Genomic DNA, 21,778 nt, shown 5'->3' with positions numbered 1-21,778 from the left:
GGCAGCCCCGGGAGGGGGCAGAGATGCCCGGGGAAGTCCCGCTTCACGGGCAGCAAAGGGGCCGGGGCTCCCCGGGGCTCCCCAGCCGGGTGCCAGGGCTGGGCAGAGGGCCGCGGGGGTGCCCGCCGCCCCAGCGGTGAGCGCACGGGGAAACCAGCCATGAAGTCAGGGCACAAGCCCTCGGCGGGGGCCGCGGCCGGGCGAGCGCTTGGCTATAAAAGGACTTCAGCGCCGCGGCCCCCGGCCCCGCTTCCTCCCCGGCGCGGCCCCGCGGGGCGCAGGCACGCGGGGAATGCTCGGGCACGGGCCGGACCCGCCGATTTTCGGAGTCTTTCCCCAAATATGGTGCCTGGGCCGCGGTCCCGGCCCGCAGCGGGGCTGGCGGGGCCCGGGGGGGAGGGCTGGGGGTGGCGGCCCCGGCCGCGCTGACATCACTGTCCCAGCGCCGGCCTTTTAGCGCAGGGGCGGCCCCCAAAGTGTGCAGAGAGTGAGTGAGTCCCGCTCCGAGCATCGCACCGCGCTCCCCAGCAGCCGCTGTGAGTCCCGCTGCGGGGGGGGGCACCGCTGGGACAGCTGCGGGATGGGGACTCTGGACCTGGGCTGGGGATGCTGCTCCGGGATGTGCTCCCTGGCTGGGGCTGCTGCTCCTGGGGATGCTGCTCCGGGGGTTGTGGTGGGTCGGGCTCTCGGGAGCAGGAGCCGCGCCGGGGCTGGGGACACCGCCCGGGCTGCGGCGGGCGCACGTTGTCGCCGAGGCTGCGGGTGGGCGGCCACGGCTCATCCCCGCGGGGTCGGGGCTCGGTGCGGGACTCGGGGCTGTGCGGGGGCTCCAGCCTGTGCTGGCCCCTTCTGCCCTGCGCCTTGGCGAGGACAGGACACGGGCACAGGGGTGGTGGCTCCAGGGGCAGCTGGTGGCCAGCGGGCATGACGTGTGGCCAGGGGAGCTGCGACCAGTGAGGCTGGGGGCTGCGCGTGTCCCCCTGTGCCACACCAGGCCAGGGCACAGGGCACGAGCTGGCCGGGGCATTGCTGGACATGCCTGGCAGTGCTGGGGACCTGGTGTGGGCTGCCCATGGGGCCCAGGGGTGCTCCTGCGTGAACCACGGGGCTCGGGGGTGCCCCTGCATCCCTGGCAACAAGCAGGGTGAGCGTGCCCTGCTGCTCTGAGCTGTGCCAGGTCTCAGGGCCCACCAGAGGCGCATCTGCCCGGCTGTGGATTTGGGGACCAGGCGCATGGGTTCCGGACGGCACAGTCGCGCTGAGTCTGAGGGCTGCCTGCTGGCTCCCACCGCCTCTCCCTCCTGCCATCCTCCTGCCATCCTCCTGCCATCCTCTGGCGCTGCCCGCAGCCAGCACCTGCCATCGCTGCCCGCAGAATGCCCGTACAAGGGCACGGGCACAGCTCCTGGCACTTTCCTGCATCGCCTGTGCTCCTCCCTGGCACCAGGACCTGCCACGCTCCTCCCCGGCACCACGGCTACCCTGCTGTGCCATGGCCACTGTGCCACAGCCACCCAGCCCTGCCACTTCACAGCCCTATGGGGCAGCACAGCTGCTCCAACAACACAGCATGGCCACACCAGGGACGTTTGTGGCAGCCAGGAGCTGGCAGGGGATGGGACGCTGCTCCCTGACCCAGGAGTGGGGACAAGACAGCTCTGCTGGGACGGGAGCCATCTGTCCGGGCAGGCTGTGGGGGTCACAGCCACGCACTCACCTGCAAACGTGCCTGGCCGGGGCTGCAGGGCCATTGTGTGGCACGGGAAGAGCCGGGAGGAGGGCGCATCCCCGCTGCACCGAGGCAGGAGGCGGATGCCACAGGGACCCTGCACAGGGGAACAGCGTCTCCCAGCCCGACGGTCCCTGTCACCTCGCCAGGTCTCCCAGCCACCACAGACATGGCGAACAAGGGCCCAGCGTATGGCATGAGCAGGGACGTCCAGTCCAAGATCGAGAAGAAGTACGACGATGAGCTGGAGGACCGGCTGGTGGAGTGGATTGTGGCGCAGTGCGGCTCCGAAGTCGGCCGTCCCGACCGGGGCCGCCTGGGCTTCCAGGTCTGGCTGAAGAACGGCATCGTAAGTGGGGCCGGGGCTGGGGCCGGGGGGCGGGCGGGGGCTCCGCACAGCGCGTGGGCGAGCCCAGCGTCTCTCCGCTCAGGTCCTCAGCCACCTGGTGAACAGCCTCTACCCCAGCGGCTCCAAGCCCGTCAAGATCCCGGATGCGCCGCCCACCATGGTGTTCAAGCAGATGGAGCAGATTGCCCAGTTCCTCAAGGCGGCCGAGGACTACGGCGTGGTCAAGACCGACATCTTCCAGACCGTTGACCTCTTTGAAGGTGTGGGTGGGGGGCAGCCGGGGTTTGGGGGGCCGGGGATGCCACGTCGCGCCCATTCTCATGCCCCCGTCCCTCGGCAGCCAAGGACATGGCGGCGGTGCAGAGGACGCTGATGGCCCTGGGGAGCCTGGCGGTCACCAAGAACGATGGCAACTACCATGGGGACCCCAACTGGTTCATGAAGTAAGTGGGGCAGTGTGGCCCCGGCCATGGGGACCCCCCAGCCCTCCCCCTGGGGTCTCCTGGGCGCAGTGGGGATGGGGACGAGGGTGCGGTGGTGCGGGGGGTGCGGGTGCCCCACGGCCTGTCCCCCACCCGCAGGAAAGCGCAGGAGCACAAGCGGGAGTTCACCGACAGCCAGCTGAAGGAGGGCAAGAACATCATCGGCCTACAGATGGGGACCAACAAGGGGGCGTCACAGGCGGGGATGAGCTACGGCCGGCCCCGGCAGATCATCAGCTAGGCAGCCCCCCCGCCGCCCCGAGAGCAGCCCCAGCCGGGACCCTCCGTCTCCGCCGCCCCCGGCCCCGCGCGCCGCAGCCCCCGCAGCCCCGGCGGCCGCCGCCGCCCCTCACCGATTGGTATTTATTGGCAAGAAAGCGCCAGCCGGCCCAAAGCACCCTCCATCCAGCGCAACGCAGCCAGCCTCAGGGTGCCGGGGCGCCCCGCCGCGCTCCCCCCCGGCCCCGCACGCCCCGCCGCACCGCCAGCCCCGCCGCCCGCCGGTCCTGCCCCCGCCGCGCTCGCCGGCACCCCGGGGCGCCCCGCTGCCCTCCCCGGGAGGGGTGGCCCCCGCACCAGCCCCGCGCCACCGCCGCAGGGATCCTCGCCAACGGGCAGAAAAGAAAATTGGCCTCGGTTTTGTACTTCGTTTTTCTCAAAATTAAAAGGTTCTTCATCCAGCGCGGCCTGACGAGGTTTCCTCTCACCTGACCCTGTTATCCAGGCTCCGGGGACCCCCAGACCCCGCATGGCGTCCCCAGGGTCCCCAGGGCTGGGAGGGGCCGGGTGACGCATGTTCCCACAGCCAGGACCTGCTGGGAGGGCAGAGCAGCGACAGATGGGGGAGAGGAGGGTTTTTAAACTTTATTTGGAAAGCTACACAAAAGGGCTTTGCTGATTAAAAAACAAACCCCCGCTCTTAAAAAAATAAACCGGCGAACCCAAGGAGACGTGAACAAGCCAACCCCGCACAGATGAGCCACTGCCAGCGCAACTCAGCCTCCCCTCCCGGCTCACAACGGGCATCGCCCGCAGCCTCGGCCCTCGGGGCACACGGCAAAGCCCCCACCAGCACTGGGGAGGCCACGGGAAGCGCCTCAGGGACCTCCTGCTGCCACCACACCCGCTGCCCTCTCTGCGTGGTCCCTGGGCTCGCCCTGCAGAAACTGGGGACACAGCGATGCTCCTTCCCCGTGCGAGAGGCTGCAGGAGCTGTGGCGCACAGGGGACTCCCCGTGTGGCTCTGCCACGGCCACCATGGAAGCACCGGCGTGGGGCCCCGGCCCAGAGGGACATCCCAAGCGCCGCTGCTGGGCGGGCTCCCTTTGGAAGGGGTTTAAGGCTTACTCCTTTTTCCAGAGCGAGGGGAAGGGCAGCTCCCCTTCCGCTGCCAGCACTTCCTCCGTGGTTCTGAGCCACCTTTCACACCGCCTGCCGCAGGCCACAACGGCAGCGGTGGCTCAGGACGTCCCCGCTGCCCATGCTTGGGAAGGATGTCCCAGGAGGGGGACGCAGGCCAGACCCGGCCCCGCTAGCACGGCTGGCGCTCCCCGTCCTCCGAGAGCAGCTCGGCCGGCATCTCGCGGCCCCGGTGCCCCGCACCCACTGGGGCTGCCTCGGGGAAGCTCGCGGCTCTGCCGCTGAGCTCGGGGTGGGTGGGGGTCCAGGACCCCTCCTCCTCCTCCCCCTCGTCCTGCTGGGCGGGCTGCGGGTGCTCACACTCCATCTCCACGTCCTCCATGTCCTTCTCACGGTAGAGCGGCACCGATTCCATCTCCAGGCCGCTCTCCAGGGCCCGGTGCTTCCCTCCCTGCTGGTACCACCTGCAGGCGGCGGAGCCGGAGCAGCTCAGGTCCAGCCCCGCGTTGTTCCTGCTCAGACAAACCTCCAGCATGTAGTAGAACGTCCAGAACACGGCAAAGCAGCCCAGCAGCAGGAGGGTCTGCGGAAGAGGAAAGCCCTTCAGAAACAGCCCTGGAGCGGCCCACAGCCCTGCTGGCACCCAGCACAGCGAGGACTGGGGGGCAGGTTCCTGCTCCCCCAGCCCCCACAGAGGACGGGGTGTCCCCTCGGGGCTCTCACCTTGAGGGTGTTGGCTGTGAGGGTGTAGCGCTGCTCCTCGGGGATCTGCAGCCCCGGTGGGCAGGGCAGCGAGAAGTCGCTGCTCAGGTACCGTCCGCTCATGGCTTCCTCCAGCAGCCTGGGGGACAGAGGCACCCGTGGGGTCCCGCTGTGCCAGGGAGGCTCCCGAATGCCACCAAGGGTCTGCAGTGCTACTCCCACCATGGAGGGTGGCCCTCCATGGTCAGACCCAGCCAACAGAGTTGTTTTCTGCATCCCACAGCTCCCTGTGCAGGTGCCGAGGGCACCCCAGTGCCCTGGGGACTTCTGGTTGTGTCTCTTAGCCCTCCACCACCTGTCTCCCCACCGAGACGGGCCATGGTGTCCCACCTCTGCCGCTCCCTCATCTCCGACGGGGACCAGGAGGAGCCATACAGGGTCAGCTGCCACTGCTTCAGGGTCCCAGGCCTCAGGCTCTCGTCTCCTGGGGAGGAAACTGGTTGGACCAGCGGGAACTCTCCCACCCAGCCGGGTGACACGCGGAGCGAAGCCGCGGCCGTGCAGGGGCTGAGTGGGCAGCTCCCCGGGACATGGCCTGGGCAGGCAGGACTCACCGATGTCCCTGATGACCAGTCTGTACGTGCCCTGTGCCTCTTCGCCCCAGCACCGCACTGTGGAGAAGGTCCAGTCAGCGAAGCCATTGGGGTCCCTGCCAAAGGGTTGAGGAGACACAACCCGTGAGAGGTCACGGAGCTGAGGCTGGACATGCGTGACCTCCCTGCAGCACCGCACCCCGTCCCCTGGGCTTACGAGTCCATGCTCCTGGCAGTCCCTATCAGGGACATCATGCCACTGGGGCAGAAGAGCCTGATCTCCAGGTTGCCGCGGCGGGGATGGGTTATGGTGACGGTGACCGCCACGTGCTCCAGTGTCCTCATGCCGGAGAGCTGCAGGTCGGCGGCGCTGACTGGAGAAGGGAAGGCAGGGTTTGCTGCGCTGCTGGGGACACAGCTCCCACTTCCAGCCAGCCCTGAGGGGACATCCCTCGCCTCTGCCTCCTTCCAGCTGCCCCTGTCCGAGCCGAGCCCCCCACACACCCCTAGCACAGGGAGCGGTGTCCTGGCCCCACCAGCCAGGGGTGCTGGTCTGACGGGCTTCCCGTGTCCTGGGGAACAGCCCGTGGGTGCAAACCCCCAGCAGCTCTGCCAGGAGCGGGGAGCGAGGGGCGCAGCTTCTGGACGGCATCTCTGGTGGGGCAGAGAGGGAGCCGGGCCCTGCCGGGGCCGGGAAGGGCCTGTGAACGAACTCTGCTCCGCGCTGGTAGCAGCGCTGTGTTTCTGCGGCCAGCGGCCAGCCAAGTCAGGAGCCGGAGCGTTACCTAAAATGGTCAAAGGCAGAGGAGCAGGTCTGGCCGCTGCCCAGCCTGGCCCAGCTCGCTCATGCCTGTCTGGCTGCTCCGAGACATCAATCTAGGGCCGGAGTTATCGTGGAGGGGACCACGGCAGAGGCAGCTCCCCTGGGGAAGGGCAGCAGGAAGGGAGAGGAAAAGCCCTGGGCAGCCCAATGCTTAACCCCTTCGCGGCCTCGTGGCAGCGGGAAGAGTTGGAGCCCAGCCTCGGTGTTCCCGCGCACGTGCTCCGGTGTGGCACACCTGCTCTTACCGTTCCAGGCCACCTCCAGCTCCCGCGGGAGCAGTGGGATGCTCCTGCCCGCCCGCAGCGCCGGGCTCACGTAGGAGGCGAGGTACGGGACGGACTCCCAGATCTGCCGGGGAAAGACCAGAGGGCTCAGCGTGGCCGTGCCCGCCCCGCACACCCCTCACCTTCCCCCCACGCTCACAAGCACGGAACCTGGCAGCACCAGGGCTGCAGCCAGCGCCACGGGGCTGCCAGGGAGGAAGGCCCCGCTGGGAGGAGGCTGAGGGCTGGAGGGGCTGATGGACGCTCGGGACTCCCCAGCTCTGCGTTTGCCACCTCCAGCACCTGAGTGGCTTTGAGCAGTTACTGGAAGCCGCTCTGTTCCAAGCCCAGCGCAGCAGCGCAGGAGATGTGGCAGAACCCAGGGGGCTGCAAGGAGAGATCAGCCTGGGAACCCCTGTGAGGGAGGGGACACCGCTGGCACAGCTGAGGGAGGACCGAGTGCCAAAGGGAAGCGACCTGGTGTCCTTGTGAGTGCAGGTGCGGGGAGGACGGTGATGGGGATGACGCTGCCTGCTCTGAGCACACCGCTCCCCCGGCAGCCCTGGGACACGCAGCCCACAGCCCCAAGCTGAGAGCACGGCGTTTCCTGGGGCATGACGCCCTCCTTACAGCCCACTGCATGGGGGAAAGGTGCTGGGGCTGCTGACGAAGCTCCCCAGCCATGAATCAGAGCTGTCGTCCCACCAGCCCGGGCTCTCCATGGCTATATATAGTGCTGGGAGCGCGGGAGCCCAGCGGCAAGTTTCAGGCATTGCCGAAAGCCTCATGACTTCATACCAAAAGCAGCCTCGTAGCGAGGGTTGGCAGGACGACGGCCAAAGCGCTGGCCCTGAGCGGCAACGGTGTCACCCCACGGTGACAGCCCCGTCCCTGCCATCGGGCTGGGTCGCTCTGCATGACCATGGGACAGGGGAGTTACCTTGGCCGCGTTCACCAGTCTCCAGGCGTTCAGCAAGCCAAAGCCGTGCTGGTGGCTGTGGCTGAAGCCAGCCTGGTTGGTGTCCCACTTGGCGTGACGATCCTCATACTGAAAAGAAACGCAGGGCACACTTGTCACCTTAGGGAACACCTTGGGGGACACCCCGCAAGCCCAGAGCAATAGGAACCTGGCTCGAAGGCAAGGAGGGTCAGAAACATCCTGCAGCAGTGGCAGGGCAGCAAACCCTCATGGCCTTATTAGAAAGAAACAGGTTGGCCGTTGTTTGAAACAAGTCCTGGGACAAACAGGCTTCCCAGCTCCTCAGAAAGGAAATCCAGCAGCACGAAAGGGCACAAATGCCTCTGCTCTGAAACATCCCAGCTGCCGCCTGCCTCCTGCCTGAGCCACAGCCCAGCGGTGGTAGAGGCCTTGGGGAGAAGGAACCAAGTGCTTTATAACAAGGGCCAGGCCAGGCCAGCTCTGGGTCCCATCACTTATCAGCTCACAGCGTTCTGGAAATGTGGGCTGGCAGCTGTGGAAAACGCTGCCCTGAGCCAGAGCGAGCACGGTGCTGGTTGGACACAGGCCGTGGCTCCCGAGGGCTGCAGGAGTGGCCCCGTCCTCACTCTGAGCTCCAGCGCCAGCTCCAGCTCCAGCCAGCGCCCAGCCTCGCTCTCCGCAGCGAGAGGACGGGCCGCGTTTGCTGCTGAGCTCTTCTGTTTCCAAGAGCCCGACTCCAGAGAGCCCAGGGAAAGGGCAGAGCGGGGCAGAGCTCCTGGCTGTCACCGTGCGGAGGAGGCACAGTGAGCCCCTGAAGCGCTGTGCGCTGGCAGACGGACGCGTTCCTGGAGCAAATACCCCATTTATTATCATGACAGGGGAAAACGCCTCAGCTGCGTTCCTGGGTGGAACAAGGGGCGAGGGGAAAATCCAATCCCTTTGCTGGGAGCCAGACAGCGAGATTTATAGAGGGGCGGGCAGACACCAACAAAAATGTGCAGAGTGTGGCCATCCTGCAGCACCCCGAGGGAGAGAAGGCGGCCACTCACCTTGGTGGCGGTGAAGACGATGATGTGCTGGACGTCTCTCCAGGTGAGACACGGTCGCACCTGCAGCATCAGCGCGATCATCCCCGCGGCGAGTGGTGCGGCGGCCGATGTCCCGGTGTGGCCCTCCGTGCAGCCCGTGCCCTTCTGCAGGTCCCAGTCTGTTGTCACCTGCCGGGAAACAGCAGAGATGCCGCCGGTCAGGCTGCTGCGGCAGTGACGTGGGGCTTTGTGCAGCCAGCGGCACCTGTTCCTGCTCTGCCCGGCCTAAACCCCCTGCCCACGTGAGCCACGTGTGTCTCCCAGCCCTCTCTTCTGCACAGGCAGCTTTTCCCCAGGCAGGAGGGAGGAATTTGCAGTGCACGAGCTTTCTTTCTCTCTGCGGTTGCAGAGATCAGGCTGGGAGGCGGGAGCCAGAGTTCCCATCATCCTCTCTCAGCCACGAGCAGAACACCACCGAGAGCAGGGCAGCAGCAGGGGGAGAGGCTCCGGGAGCAGTGCCTGAAAATCCTGGGAACGTTTCTCGGACAGCTCCTGCCCAGGACACGGGTACCCAGCAAAAACCAGTACAAGGTGGGAAGGACAACACCACAGCTCCCCAGCCCAGAGAACTGGGCCTCAACTAAACTACTTGGGGGGAAACTCCAGGCACTTACAGCTTGGGACCTTCCTCATCCTCGCTGCTGGCCACAGCTCCCTCCAGCACAACAGGGCCTCTGGAGAGGGACCCATGGGACTGTGCAGGGCACACGGAGCCTCCAAAGAGCCATCAGGAGGTTCCCAAATCACGTCCCATCACTGCAGACCAACCGTGCCCACAGGCAGACGGCCTGCGCTGCCAAAAGCTGTGGCTTCGGTTGCCTTGCACGCCTGACTCCGCAGCGTTCTGCCAGCTGCTAACAGCTCCATCCTGCGCTGGGACACTGCACGGCCCACCAAGAACGCGCTGAGCAGCAGACACTTTCAGTCGGAAACGCCGTCAGCGCCAGAAGCCGTATTAAATTCTTCCCATTAAGGAAAACACACCAAGTTTACACTCTGGTAACAGAAAAAAGCCCGCAGACGGTTGCTGCGCCGTTAACTCTGACAGCGCTGCAGCACAGCTGAACGGCATTTCGGAGCAGAGTCTCCAACAAAACGAGGGCTGTGACACTGTGACCAAGGGCGGTGACACTGTGACCGAGGGCGGTGACACTGTGAGCGTGGCACGGGTACGCTGGAGGAGCCGGCGCGGCACGGCAGAGCGGCAGGACGGCCCTGGCACACGCGGCCCAGGCCATGCGTGGCACCTCGTCCTGGCTCCTCGCTGCAACACCAGCTCCTGTCTCACAGCCCCGAAGGCCGATAGCTGAACACGAACCCAAAGGTCTGGAACTCCCGATCAAAGTGCAGCAGAGCCCTTGCTTGGCTGCTGGTTCCCATTTTCCTCGCGTCATTGCTTTTCAAACCCGCCCAGGACAACAGAAATTACTTCTGAAAATAGCTCTGTTCTGAGTTTTACCTTCCCTGCCACGTGAGGAGAGCCAGGGTACTCAGAACTGAACGAGGAGCTTCCCGAGTCCCAGCCCAGGCTCTCCCCACTCCCCCAGTTTACCCAGTAGGCAGGGAAGCCTGTTTGACGAGACTGGATCCAGCTCCTCACCAGCAGGCACGGAGCCACAGCCGCGCGTCCCTGCTCGCAGGACACCATCCCTTGTCCTCCAGGACAGGAACAGGTCACAGCCACGTGGGCTGCGGAGCCCAAAAGTCACCGAGGGAGGATCACGCTGGGTCAGGCCTGGGGAAAACAGGCCCGGCTGCTTGGCTTGGGCAAAAAGGACACTTTGTTGACAAGAAGTCATTTTTTGGCAAAAAAAAAAGGAAAAGCTGATAAAAATATTCTGAGAAGTTCAGCTGGGAGAGGCGCATGTGCCAGAAGAGGGAAGGAGCCGGTGCCAAGCGATTCAAAGAGCCCGAGGCTGCTCCCAGCCCTCTGTGCTCGGCTGTGCTCCCGCATCCCCTCGGCGCAGTCCCTGTCCCTCAGGGTCTGACATGTGCCTGTGCCTGAGGGGACACACACGGGACAGCCGGGATCTGCGTGCAGGGCCAGGAACACCCTGTGCCTGTGACCACCGCGGCAGAGACAGGGTCACCAGGCTGCAGGTCACAGCCCAACAGGCAGTGACGACACAGGGAACAGCGACACACAGGAACCTCCCTCTGAGCATGATTTTCGTAGGACCGGATAAAAAGCACAACCATTCCCTGCGCCACAGAGGAACCGCCTGCCAGCCTAAGGTGGCCATGGGGCCACCACAAGGGACAGAGCTGTCCCAGCCCCGCAGCTGCAGCGCCGAGGAAGCGAGTGCGCGGTGTGTACTCACGATGCTCCTCATCATCTTGTCCCCGCCGCTGAAGGTCACAGCCAACATGGAGGCGCACTCCTCGGCGTAGAAGGGCATGGAGCCTGTCTCGTCCACCGCGCCTGCAAACAGTGAAAGGCATCAACCGTGTGGAGTCGGTTCTGTGTTACCTGCCGGACTTGCAAGGTGACGAGCCCCTGGGGACCCATCATGCTCACTGGGCCTTTCACAGGCTGGCAGCTGCGCTGGGAAACCGGCCCCACGCCTGTGTTCTGCACGGCTGAAGATCTACAGGAAAGGCAGCCCCAACAAATAACCTTTCGCTGTGCTTAATGCTGCACAGATCTTCTACCTCTCGTGTAGCTCCTGCCCTCAAGAAGGCGGGTTACAGGTTTCTTTTCTAACACGGGAATGCCCACAGATTCCCACTTCCACCCGCGCAGGCTTGGCGCTTTTCCGCTAATCTCCTTTTTCCACGTGGGGAAAGAAGGAGCCAGACGACAGGCGCACTCACCTATGGTGACTGTGTAGATGGAGTTGGCATAACCATCGTAGTTGCAGTTGTCGTTGTGCTGCCCGCCGTTGCCGCTGGCCACCACGAAAATGCTGCCGAAGCCCCTGCGCCCCGCTATGACACCGTGCTGCAGGGCGGCCTGCGGACAAGGGACCGGCACCGCTCAGGACACGGTGGCAGGAGGGTCCTGTCTGCCCCCCTCCCCGCTGAGCCCTCCCTGACCCCACAGCAAGCGTGGTACAAAGGCAGCTATGCAGCCAACCTACTGCTCACTAGGATTTTAAGTGGATTCTGCATTAAAAATTAAAACAGAAGGCAAAGGAGCCTTTCAGGCAAGCACAGCACAAGGTGTTTGTGCTGCAGAGCAAAGGCAGCAGGCCCAGCCCTCCCCGCCTCCACAGGGCTTGCTCTGGAGCTTCTCTGCAGCATCGGGCTTTCCTGCCAACAGACAAGACCCACGCGCGGCCACAGCCCCACACACACTGTGCTTTGCCTTTGCTGGAAAACACAACCACTCCAGCAACTCAGGAAGCACATTTCCAGGTGACACCCTGCACAGGGGCCATATTCACCCAGAAAAACAATGTGTCCATAGACAAGCAAGAGAGCAACCCAGCTGGAAACACCGCAGCAGCAGGAGGCACGTCCTGCATTGGCTCTGCATGGCAAAGCTTTGCTTGGCTTTGTGTCCCAGAGCCGGTTACGGCTGCCTCTGCATGCAGGAAGAAAATAAATTAACTTGCAGGACTGGAAGCCGTTTGTCATCGTGGACGGATGGCTCAGCTGTCAGCCTTGCTCTGAGCAGCAGCGTAACCGCTGTCTTGTGGTTAGAAAAGTGCAGGACAAGGCTGCCGAGCACACAGGCAGCAGCACAACGCTTGATGGCCCGCGAAGGAGCAGCCTCAGCTCTGACACTTCCCCATCGAGCGACCGCAGCCATCGCCCCAGCCCCTTATTTCCTCCCAGCATTCGAAGGCGTGTTCCCACCCCCAGCACTGGGAACACTCCATCTCCCGAGCAGAGAGCCTCCCTTGGGTTGCAAAAGCTGTCAGAATAACACCAGCAGTTGCGAAAGAGCATTTTCCTGCTTTCCAGCGTGGAAAGCTCACCCCAGACTGGCTGCACGCTGCCCTCCTGCAGCAACAGCAGCTCTCATAATGCGCAACACCTCTGCTGGCAGCCACAGAAGCGAATGAACATGCGCTGTGCCGCGGTAACACCCTCCTCGCCTGTTGAGGCAAGAAGGGCCAGGCGCCGGAGGGCAAGGACCAGCTCGGGTGAGCCGTGCTGCTGGGACTGCGATGGCGTTTTACCTTTCCCAGTTGGTGGGGCCCATCCACGGTTTTCCCATCGTCATCGGGACCCCAGCTGCAAAGAGAGAAACTGTAAGGGACAGCCTGGGGGTGGCAGACAGCGGCTGCGCCTCCCAGTACAGAGAGCTCCCAGCAGCAGGACTGGGAGTGGAGCGTGCTGCCCTTTCCCACTCGCCAGGCCGGCCCCTCGCTGCTGGGATGTTGCTGTTGCCTTTGCCCTGTGCCCCTGGGTCAGATTCCAGCAGATGAAATGTTTGACTTGTACTGAACAGGCAGCTCCTCGCACATTCCAGCCCCATTGCACAGCCGAGCCGGCCGCAGCGGGGGGCACAGAGCCCACAGGTGCCGTAAGCAGCCCAGGCCAGCTCTGCAGTGACAGAAACCTGCTACGTCCCTTCCCAGAGGTAACAGAACCGCCTCGCACGCCTGCCTGGCTGGCACAGGGCCCCCGGGCTCACCTGCAGCTGTAGATGTCGTTGATCTGATAGTGCTTGTTGAAGGCGATGGCCTCCATGCTGTCGGTGAGGGGCCCGTCCAGCACACGGATGCCTGCAGGACAGGGACACAGAGATGTGACCCAGGCGGGTCCCAGCAAGCTGTGCAAACGGTGCAGACACGTTCCTTGGCAGGGTCACGGCAGGGACACTCGCTGTCCCAGCCTGACCGAACCGGAGCTGCAGGACACCCCAACCACTGCGCTGGGACGGGGAACAGGGCTGCTTCTCCCACAAACCCAGTGACAGCTCAGCACTGAGACTCCAGTGACACAAACCACTGATAATTAGAGTTTTGCATCACAGTGCACGCTGGCAGACGACATTACAAATGGAAAGCAGGTGCACACCACAATTAAGCCTAATTATACACAACGCAACAGCCCACCAGTCCCAGCCCGGCCTGCTGCAGCACACACGGCTTTCCTGTGCCGCCGTTGAGCGGAGCAGCCGGGACTGCGCTGGCTCTCCGTGCCCCGGCCCTGGCTCTGCTGTGTTGCTGGATGAAGGCAGGGGATGCCCGGGGAGCACCCGGCGGGGTGAGTGCCGGACTGGGCTGCAGAGCCCCCCTGGGGTGAGCTCCTGGCTCCCTTCAGTACTCAGATGCCCCAGTCCCCCATCACAGCCAGGGAATGTGGCACCATCTGCTGAGGATGCAGAGAATCACGTCCCGGGCGGTGACACAGCAGCAGCGTCCTCTGCTCTGCATCCTGGCTGGCGCAGAGCTCTGGCCTCCCGCCGTGACACAGCTCAGGCAGACGCCGGTTCCTCCCTCGACAGAGCAGCCAGCCCGAGCACGGCGGCGGCAGCGGGTGACTCAGAGCTGCTCCAGGGAAGCTGGGAGGACACAGCTGGGCTGCCTCAGCATGTCTGTACCTGCGATGCGGCTCCCATAGGCAACTCCCACCGTGCAGAAGCTGTTGTTTGGCACGGCAGCAATCTCCCCAGCGCAGCGAGTCCCGTGGTGGTTGCCGTTCTCCTCGTCAGGGTGAGGCATGGGGTCGGGGTCGTTGGAGTTCAAGTCATAGCTGCCTTCTGGGCTCTGAAAACACACCCACGGCTCAGGGCTCTGCTCTCCTCTCTTTGGGAAAAGCAGGACCTAAAACATGCCACACGGGCTGAAACTCAGCCTAGAAGTCAGGGGAATGCAGACGCTGGTTCCATGCAGGGTTACAGCCCAACGCTGCTGCAGGACAGGGACCAAGAGCGGTACCAGTTCCCCCTCGCACCCTCCTGCCAGGCAGCTGCTGCTGGACTCACGTAGTTTGGCTGTATGTCCTTGATGGTGTGCTCCACGCCGTCGTCCACCACCACCACCGTCACGCCGCGTCCCGTCACGTTCCGCTCCCAGACGCCCGTGACGTTGATGTCCTTCCCGGGACTCTTGTGGTTGTTCTAAGCACCAGAAAGGACGACGAGTGGAGAGGAAAAGCGGGTCAGCGCTGAGAAAAGGGGCTCCCAGAGCTGCTGGGCCGGGGCCAGGCTAGGAGCACAAGGAGGAGTCACGGGACAGTCGGGGGAGATTTGATGGATGCAGCATCCCCTGGCTGAAACCCCTCTGCCCACCCCAGTGCCAGCCACGGAAGCTGCCTCCTCCTGCTATCACGGTGGGCAGAGCGAGCTCCCTGTGCGTCTACCCTTGGCCACAAGGACAGAAGGTGACCACGAGGCTGCCAGGTGACAGCTCACACATAGCCACACAAACAGCCTGGCATGGCCAGAGCTGGAAAACCGCTCACCAGGTGCCACTGCTGGGGGTACTTGGGGTCGTTGAAGCGCAGGCTGCGTTTGGAGCGTTTCAGCAGCTTCTGTTCCGAGTGCCACCGCACGCTGTCGTGCTGTGCAAACAAAGTGTCCACCGATCTCCGAATCGCTTCGGGCGCGCGGCCGTCGGGCCGGGAGGCGAAGAGGTAATGGCCCCTGAGCTCCCCGACGCGGCCCATGTTCAGCAGTCCCGCGCTGCGGGCCAGCTCCTCCGCTCGCTGCTCCAGCTGCTCCTCGGGCGCGTCCAGGCTGACGGCCCAGCTGAGCGTGCTGTGTGGGGGCTCAGCGCCGCGCTCCGCCACGGTCGGGGGCACCCAGGCGGCGCTGAGCCAGAGGCACGTGTGGATGCAGAGCGCAGCCTCCATGCCCGCGCTCCATCGCGGCGCCCGCCGCTCCCACGGCGGCATCAGACAGGCGGGCTGCGAACGGCAGAACAGAGCAGCGGTGAGAAGCTCTCGCGGCCACGGCCACTGGCACAGGTGCCACTTCCTGGCACCGAGGCCAACGTGGCGAGGCGCCCGCAGCCGGAGACCGGTTCCTCTTTCGGGGAGCCCCACCAAACCTGTCCCTCCCCTGCGGTGCGGCCTGAGGAATCTCCTGCCAGCCGGGTCCCGAGCCCGGTCCAGCCCCACCAGCCCCAGCACCACGGGAACAGCTCCGGACCTCCTGGTTCCGCTTCCCGCACCCACGGAGGCGCCCGCAGCCCCCGGGCCCAGCACCTTCCCATGACCGACCCCCGGCCCTGCTCCCCCTCCAGCGCCTCCGGTCCCACCGTGCCGGACACGGAGCTCCAGGCTTCCTTCCCTCCCTACACGGAGCTCCCGAGAGCCTGGCAGCTCCCGAGGGGCCGCACCGCGGGGCCCCCGAACCGGGGCGGACCAGGACACACCGCGACGGACGGAGCCGGGGACGCCAAAGTGCGCCCGGGAGGCCAAAGCTCAGGGACGAGCCGCCGCGCCCGCTCCCCGCGCCCTGGCGGGACAGGCCGCCTCAGCCCGGCCGGGCCCCGGGGCGCCGAGGCCGTGACCGCGGGACCGGTGACCCCGCCGAGAGAGGCCCAGGGGGCGCTGGGGGCCGCGGGGCTGCCGGCTGCCCCGGCCCGTGTCCCGTGTGTGGCCCAGCCCGACTCATGTCCCGTGTTCGTCCCGTCCGCTCCCGCCGCGCTCACCGGGCATGGGCCGGCGCCGCTGCCGGAAGCCCGCGGCCGCTGACAGCTGCGTCACATCCGGCCGCGCCGGCGCGGCCTCCCCGCCGCTAGGGCGGCGCTGTCGCGCGCCGCCGCTGTGCGCCGGAAGGGGCGGGGCCGGGCCGCTCCGCTCCGCTCGGGCCGTGCCGCTCCGGCCCCGCCGCGCCGCCCATGGCGCTGGAGCAGCCGCAGAGCGACGGCGCCGCCGCCGCCCCGGGCCCGGCCCCGCCGCGCCTCTGCCCGCCCGGGCCCGCCTCGCCGCCCGCCAGGTAGGTGCGCCCGGCGGGCCGGGCCGCGCGCGGGGCCCGGCGGAGCCGTGACCGAGCTGTTTGTTCCGCACAGCGGGAGCGCCCTCGCCGCCCCGGACGGACCCGGCGAGGCGGCACCGGCGCACACGGAGCCCGCCGCGCACACAGAGCCCGCGGCCGCCCCCGGCCCGGCCCCGGCGCCCGGAGCAGAGGGGGAGCCCGGGCCCGGGGGACGGGACGGGCCGGCGGGGGAGCCCGACCCGGAGGCGGCCCCGGGCCGGCCCTCGCAGAACATCGCGGTGCAGGTGGGTGCGGGGCCGCGGGCCGGGCGGTGCGGCGGCTGCGGGTCTGGGGCGGGCAGGGAGTCCGCGGGGGGCCCGTTTGGGAACCCTGTGCTGCCGGGGAGGGAAGCGCGGGGACGCTGCGGGTGAGCGGTGAGGGTGGTGGGGCCCCGGCCGTCAGCTGCTGCCGCGTCTTGGAGCGATCGTGAGTACGGGGACCGTCTGCAGGCCGCTGAGGAGTGGCCGGGGGCTCAGACAGTGTCCCCGGGGCTCAGACAGTGTCCCCGGGGCTCAGACAGTGTCCCCGGAGCTCAGACAGTGTCCCCGGGGCTCTGACAGTGTCCCCAGGGCTCTGACAGTGTCCCAAGCGGTCCGACAGGTCCCGGGGGTCTGACAGCGTCCCCTTCTCTGCAGACCGACTTCAAGACGGCTGACACGGACACGAACACCGATCAGGACATTGAGAAGAACCTGGTGGGTGTCGCGGCCCCCTTTGCGGGGGTCGGTTCCCCTTTGAGGGCCATGGCAGCTGCCTCCTTCACCCATTCTGCTCCAGCGAGCCGAGCTGTGCCAGTGAGGCTGTTTAACTGTGGGTTTGGAGAGCGGCACCGCCTGGGCTCTTACTGCCGAGCTTTCCTGCCCCGTCCGTGCCCTCTTTAGCAGCAGGGAAGGTTCTCCCTAAGGTTCTGCTCTCCGCTGCAGGACAAAATGATGTCTGAGCGGGCGCTGCTGAAGGAGCGTTACCAGGAGGTGCTGGACAAGCAGCGGCAAGTGGAGAATCAGCTGCAGGTGCAGCTTAAGCAGCTCCAGCAGCGGAGGGAAGAGGAGATGAAGAACCACCAGGTATTTGGCCGAGTCCCATTTGTGTCAGCCTGCCCGCTGACACCGTTTCAAACAGAATCGGCGTTGGAACTTTGCTCTCTGATTGTGTGATGCTTGTTTTGCTGTAGGAGATCCTGAAAGCAATTCAGGATGTTACGATCAAGCGAGAAGAGACAAAGAAGAAGATGGAGAAAGAAAAGAAAGAATTCTTGCAGAAAGAACAGGACCTGAAAGCAGAAATTGAGAAACTCTGTGAGAAAGGCCGAAGGTATTAGCATGGAACAGAAAGTGTCACTCCATTCGGGGTCTAACACGAGCAAGGCGCGAGTTGTTTCTGACGGTCTGACGGTTTCTTGAATGCTGACCTTGTGCTTTGACAGAGCTGTTCTGTTACGTCGGAGGGCTCTGATTTCTGTTTTGTTCTTTATTGTTGGGATAAAGCTCCTTTAGCAGCGGTTCCAGGCGCTCAGCCCGTTTCCGTTTTGCGCCACGCAAACGGTTGCAAAGCTGCTGCTGTCGGAGCGATGCAGCTCCCTGCGCTGGCGGCTGGTTCTGTGCCACGCTCCTCGTGCAGTGTCATGATACAGCAAAACCTCGCTTGGGAGCCTGTCAGCGGTGACTTCCCAACGTCTGTGGAGCGTGGGGTTGCATTGGGCGCCTGGCTGGGCCGAGGTGCTGTTTGAACCCGGGACCTGCAGTATCTGCGGCTGCAGGAGGTGAGTCCGTCTGTCCTTCTCTCGTGCAGGCTGCTGAAGGAGCAGGAGGAGAAGGAGAACAAGATCGCCTCGCTGATCGCAGAGCAGTCTGATGAAAAGTGAGGCTCTTACCTGCTGTCGTTTTCCTTCCAGTCGTTTTGCCTGGGGGGAATGTGGCTCTCCCGGCAGGGTGGGCTGGATGGTGGGTCTGATGGTGCTGTCCGGTGACGGGCTGCGCAGGTTTTATCTCTGCCAGCAGCCTGGTGCCCCCAGCCTCTGCAGTCGGTCCTCTTGAAGCTGGGCACAAGCAGCTCCTAGATGCTTGTGCCGTAAAGGCCTGAGCGCCCTTCTCCGCTGGGTTTTGTGGGAGTTGCCGCTCTCCTGTTCGGTGCCGTTGCGGTGCCCGAGCCCGCAGCAACACGCTCTGTGTCCGTCAACAGGCAGCTCTGGGAGATGGAGCTGGACAAGCTGAAGAACCAGCACAATGAGATCAACAGGAACATCCTCGAGGAGACGGAGCGGGCCTGGAAAGCTGAGGTTAGTGGTGACTTATTATCTGCAAAGCGATTGTCGAAGAGAGTATTTTGGAGATTTCAGGTCGTACTGAATGATTGTGTGACATTTGGAGCAGTTGGGATGAGGCTGAGTCCCCCTCTCCATGAACAAGAAAAGGGATAAGAAAATACCAGCGCAGTAAATGTTAGTTGGGACTAACTAATGAAGCTTGGTGCTTAGCAAGGAGGTCACAGTCACAGTCTGGCAGCGCAAACCAAGGGAATACAAAAGCTGCTGTTCACGCGGGGCCTCTCTCTGCAGATCCTGTCCCTGGAGAGCCGGAAGGAGCTGCTGGTCTTGAAACTAGAAGAAGCGGAAAAAGAAGCAGAGCTGCACCTCACCTACCTCAAGTGAGTCCGGGCAGTCTCAGAAACGGTGGGGTAACCCGAACGTCCCTCCGTACCCACCCCTCTGCCTACACGGGAGGTTTGGTGGAGGCCATTCAAGGGTGGGGGACAGCAGGAGGGTGTGGGGGGTGTTGGTTGCTCCCACTTTGCTGTCAGCAAGAGCACAGTTGCAAGAGGGAAAGTGTAGTTGTGCTTGCAGGTCCGCGCCACCCACGCTGGAGACGATGAGGCCGAAGCAGGAGTGGGAGATGAGGCTGAACAGGATACGGATGACCAAGGAAAGTGTCCGAGTAAGTTCCTGCCGCGTGGCTCCCAGCCTAGAAGGGAGCAATTCTTGCACTTCACCAGGCAGAGGCTTTGCTAAACGCATTTCTTCCTTCCTCCCTGCTAGGACCAGTTCAACGACCACATTCAGATGGTGAGGAACGGCACCAAGCTGAGCAGCCTCCCCCAGATCCCCACGCCGACGCTGCCGCCCCCGCCCTCAGAAGTGAGTGTCCCTGCGGCCGAACACGGCCGTCACCGCAGGGACGTGCTGCCAGGCCTGGGGACAGCAGCCGGTGCTGGCACTGCCTGTGTGCGCCTGGGGCTGCGTTTTCCGATGTCCCGTGCGTGTCCGTGTCTGTGTGGGCTGACCTGTGCGCGGAGGGGAGGGGAAGGGTGTCTCTGTTGCCGTGAGGGGCATAACCAGCGGTGCACGCGCTTCTGGCTGGGGAAGGAAGGCGCCGGCCTCTGCTTTCAGACAGGCTTACTCTAACCAGCCTCCGCTTCTCCCCCCATTTCTCTTTCTCAGACAGATTTCATGCTGACGGCATTCCAGCCCAACCCGCCCCTTACTCCCCGGCTCCCGTTCCCCATCGGGCCCGTCCCCGTCCCCATGGTCATGCCCAGCGCGGACCCCCGGGCGCTGTCGTTCCCGCTGCTGACCCCCGCCGTGTCCCGGTCCGCGCAGCCCTCCCCGCCGCTGCCCGCCTCGCAGGGCCGCAGCAGCCCCGGTGTGGCCTCGCTGATGGGCACGCACAGCCCGCACGTGGCCCCCGCCGCCGCCATCCCCCCGCCGCCCGGCCTGGGCGCCGTTAACGTCACTCCAGAGTTCCACAGGCTGCAGCCGGCCGATAAGCTGGAAAAGCTGCTGGAGAAGCTGTTGGCTCGGTTTCCGCAGTGCAACAAGTGAGTGTTTGGCGTTGTCCTGCCCGCAGGGTGAGGATTTGTGTCTGGAATGGGGTGGGGGGTTTCTCTGGATGCTTGCGGGATTAGGGGGAGGCGAGGGAAGGCAGAGGATGAGCAGCAAAGGCTGGTGAGAGCACCCGCTCCTTGCTGTGATCCGGGCTTCCCCCAGGGCTGGGCTGGCTGGCTCGCCTGGAGCGGTGCTGGAACCTTGGGGGATCCCTGCTCACGGGGGGCTCGCTGGGGGGCTCAGCAGGCTGCTGTCCCGCAGGGCCCAGCTCACCAACATCCTGCAGCAGATCAAGACGGCTCGCAGGACCATGGCGGGGCTGACCATGGAGGAGCTGACTCAGCTGGTGGCCGCCAGGCTGGCGGAGCAGCAGGAGCGTGCAGCGGCCGGGGCGCAGGTGGGCGAGCGGCGGGGGCTGCGGGGACAGGCTGCGGCCGCTCCCGGGGCTGCGCGGAGCTCGGGCTGCGCGGCCGGCGTGTCCCTGGGCTCCCGTTTCTGCTGACTGCGGTGCGGCTCTCGGGAGCGCTGTTCCCCGCAGTGACTCGGGTAACTTGGCCGTTCTTTTCCCCCGGGCTTTGCTGACGTGCCGCGTTTGCCTTGCCACAGCCGCTTGGTCGCATCAGGGCCCCCATGTTCTCTGCTGCGCTGCCTCAGATCAGCACGCCCATGTTCCTGCCCCCGGCACAGGTGGCGTTCCCTGGAACGGCCTCGCACGTAAGGGATTCTGAGATTCTGCAGCACTCTGCTGGCCCCAGGGGAAGCGGAGGGAGCCCCTGGGGAGGTGGCCGAAAGCATGAGCCAGGGGAGTTGGGGTCTCCTCATGCAGCCACTCAAGGGTTGGGGACATGATCTGCGTTGGGGGAGAGGGGACTGGCCACAAGAGGGGTGCCGGGGGCTCTGACACCGTGTGACGGCTGCGGGCAGAGGGAGGAACGGCTCAAACTGTGGTGGGACGAGTAGCTGGAATATGGAACACATGATGTGACTTGGTGCCTGTGTCCCTTGTGTCCCCTCACTGCTGGCCCCAGAGCCCAGCTGCCTGCAAGCTGTGTCTCATGTGCCAGAAGCTGGTGCAGCCCGGGGACCTGCACCCCATGGCCTGCTCGCACGCGCTGCACAAGGAGGTGAGTGTCCTGCTCCTGCCACCCCGTCCTCGCTCTTGCTGGGCCAGCCTGTGGTGGCAGCTTTGGGAAAGGGCTGTCCTTGTTCCTGCTGCCAGCCCACGCTGCTGTGAGGGTCACATCCTGTCCTGTGGCCTCTGAGTTGTGCTTGTGGCTCTTGACTAATTCTCTTTCAGTGCATCAAATTCTGGGCACAAACCAACACGAATGACACCTGTCCCTTTTGCCCAAGTCTCAAATGACGGCCGCTCGAACAAAGCCGTCCCACAGGAGGAGTTGCTGTGAATAGACAGGATCGGTTCTAAGATTTCTACAGTTCTATATTTATACGACCATGTATACACATGTACATTTTTATTATATAGGTAATGTGTGTATAGAAAGTCCGTATACCTACAAATTCATAAATAAAGTGTGTATATTATGCAGTGACTTGGTGCTGCTCCTTCATGGTTCGTGGCCTTGCTGCCTTCTCTTCAGATGCGCGTTCAAGCGTCACCTGCCTGCTGGGACACTCGTGGCTGCTCCCAGCAGCTCCCTCTCCATCCCAGTGCTCCCAGCAGCTCCCCACAACCATTCACTGGGGTGGGACGCCTCGCTGCCCCTGCGCCGCTCCCCCGCCACCTCCATCAC

The 21,778-nt window shown here is 64.7% G+C and overlaps 3 protein-coding genes across 5 annotated transcripts; 2 read left to right on the top strand and 1 right to left on the bottom strand.

Moving 5' to 3' along the window:
* Nucleotides 1-394: 394 nt before the first annotated feature.
* On the top strand, nt 395-3,240 carry TAGLN (transgelin). Its single transcript, XM_065855729.2, has 5 exons — nt 395-536; nt 1,879-2,078; nt 2,161-2,338; nt 2,419-2,521; nt 2,660-3,240. Exons 2-5 carry the CDS (start codon nt 1,899-1,901, stop codon nt 2,799-2,801), a joined length of 603 nt encoding a protein of 200 aa, XP_065711801.1. The 5' UTR covers nt 395-536; nt 1,879-1,898; the 3' UTR covers nt 2,802-3,240.
* A 159-nt stretch (nt 3,241-3,399) lies between these two features.
* Nucleotides 3,400-15,941, bottom strand: PCSK7 (proprotein convertase subtilisin/kexin type 7). Of its 2 annotated transcripts, XM_065855727.2 has the most exons (16): nt 15,882-15,941; nt 14,689-15,132; nt 14,210-14,344; nt 13,826-13,991; nt 12,914-13,004; nt 12,456-12,510; nt 11,143-11,281; nt 10,650-10,750; nt 8,290-8,457; nt 7,241-7,348; nt 6,283-6,385; nt 5,432-5,588; nt 5,236-5,330; nt 5,012-5,105; nt 4,643-4,760; nt 3,400-4,502 (listed from the first exon to the last, which is right to left on the bottom strand). In XM_065855727.2, exons 2-16 carry the CDS (start codon nt 15,118-15,120, stop codon nt 4,092-4,094), a joined length of 2,373 nt encoding a protein of 790 aa, XP_065711799.1. In that variant the 5' UTR covers nt 15,121-15,132; nt 15,882-15,941; the 3' UTR covers nt 3,400-4,091. The 2 variants fall into 2 exon arrangements, with proteins under 2 accessions (XP_065711799.1, XP_071654792.1); XM_071798691.1 differs by lacking the exon at nt 15,882-15,941 and having other exon boundaries at nt 14,689-15,431.
* A 94-nt stretch (nt 15,942-16,035) lies between these two features.
* RNF214 (ring finger protein 214) lies at nt 16,036-21,577 on the top strand. 2 transcript variants are annotated; one of them, XM_071798659.1, is made up of 15 exons: nt 16,036-16,168; nt 16,242-16,452; nt 16,843-16,902; nt 17,131-17,271; nt 17,379-17,518; nt 17,996-18,064; nt 18,386-18,482; nt 18,762-18,850; nt 19,035-19,137; nt 19,239-19,337; nt 19,641-20,017; nt 20,286-20,421; nt 20,631-20,738; nt 21,053-21,148; nt 21,322-21,577. In XM_071798659.1, exons 1-15 carry the CDS (start codon nt 16,071-16,073, stop codon nt 21,385-21,387), a joined length of 1,890 nt encoding a protein of 629 aa, XP_071654760.1. In that variant the 5' UTR covers nt 16,036-16,070; the 3' UTR covers nt 21,388-21,577. The 2 variants fall into 2 exon arrangements, with proteins under 2 accessions (XP_071654760.1, XP_065711749.1); XM_065855677.2 differs by having other exon boundaries at nt 16,038-16,168; nt 19,047-19,137.
* Nucleotides 21,578-21,778: the final 201 nt, after the last annotated feature.

This window comes from Patagioenas fasciata, chromosome 24 (genome assembly GCF_037038585.1).
Source record: "Patagioenas fasciata isolate bPatFas1 chromosome 24, bPatFas1.hap1, whole genome shotgun sequence".
NCBI classification, from domain to species: domain Eukaryota; kingdom Metazoa; phylum Chordata; class Aves; order Columbiformes; family Columbidae; genus Patagioenas; species Patagioenas fasciata.
The sequence above is the reverse complement of the archived record's forward strand: the minus strand, read 5'-3'. Positions and strand labels throughout refer to the sequence as shown.

What these genes read in the sequence shown, in the direction of transcription:
- TAGLN (XM_065855729.2), top strand. Translation starts at nt 1,899, where the DNA reads ATGGCGAACAAGGGCCCAGCGTATGGCATGAGCAGGGACGTCCAGTCC. An exon ending in GACCGTTGACCTCTTTGAAG is followed by an intron (nt 2,339 to 2,418) that starts GTGTGGGTGGGG and finishes GTCCCTCGGCAG; the next exon opens with CCAAGGACATGGCGGCGGTG. An exon ending in GACCCCAACTGGTTCATGAA is followed by an intron (nt 2,522 to 2,659) that starts GTAAGTGGGGCA and finishes CCCCACCCGCAG; the next exon opens with GAAAGCGCAGGAGCACAAGC.
- PCSK7 (XM_065855727.2), bottom strand. Translation starts at nt 15,120, where the DNA reads ATGCCGCCGTGGGAGCGGCGGGCGCCGCGATGGAGCGCGGGCATGGAG. An exon ending in CTATGGGAGCCGCATCGCAG is followed by an intron (nt 13,005 to 13,825) that starts GTACAGACATGC and finishes CCTGTCCTGCAG; the next exon opens with GCATCCGTGTGCTGGACGGG. An exon ending in ACAAGATGATGAGGAGCATC is followed by an intron (nt 8,458 to 10,649) that starts GTGAGTACACAC and finishes GTTTCCCGGCAG; the next exon opens with GTGACAACAGACTGGGACCT.
- RNF214 (XM_071798659.1), top strand. Translation starts at nt 16,071, where the DNA reads ATGGCGCTGGAGCAGCCGCAGAGCGACGGCGCCGCCGCCGCCCCGGGC. An exon ending in AGGAGATGAAGAACCACCAG is followed by an intron (nt 17,272 to 17,378) that starts GTATTTGGCCGA and finishes GTTTTGCTGTAG; the next exon opens with GAGATCCTGAAAGCAATTCA. An exon ending in TGCCGCCCCCGCCCTCAGAA is followed by an intron (nt 19,338 to 19,640) that starts GTGAGTGTCCCT and finishes TCTCTTTCTCAG; the next exon opens with ACAGATTTCATGCTGACGGC.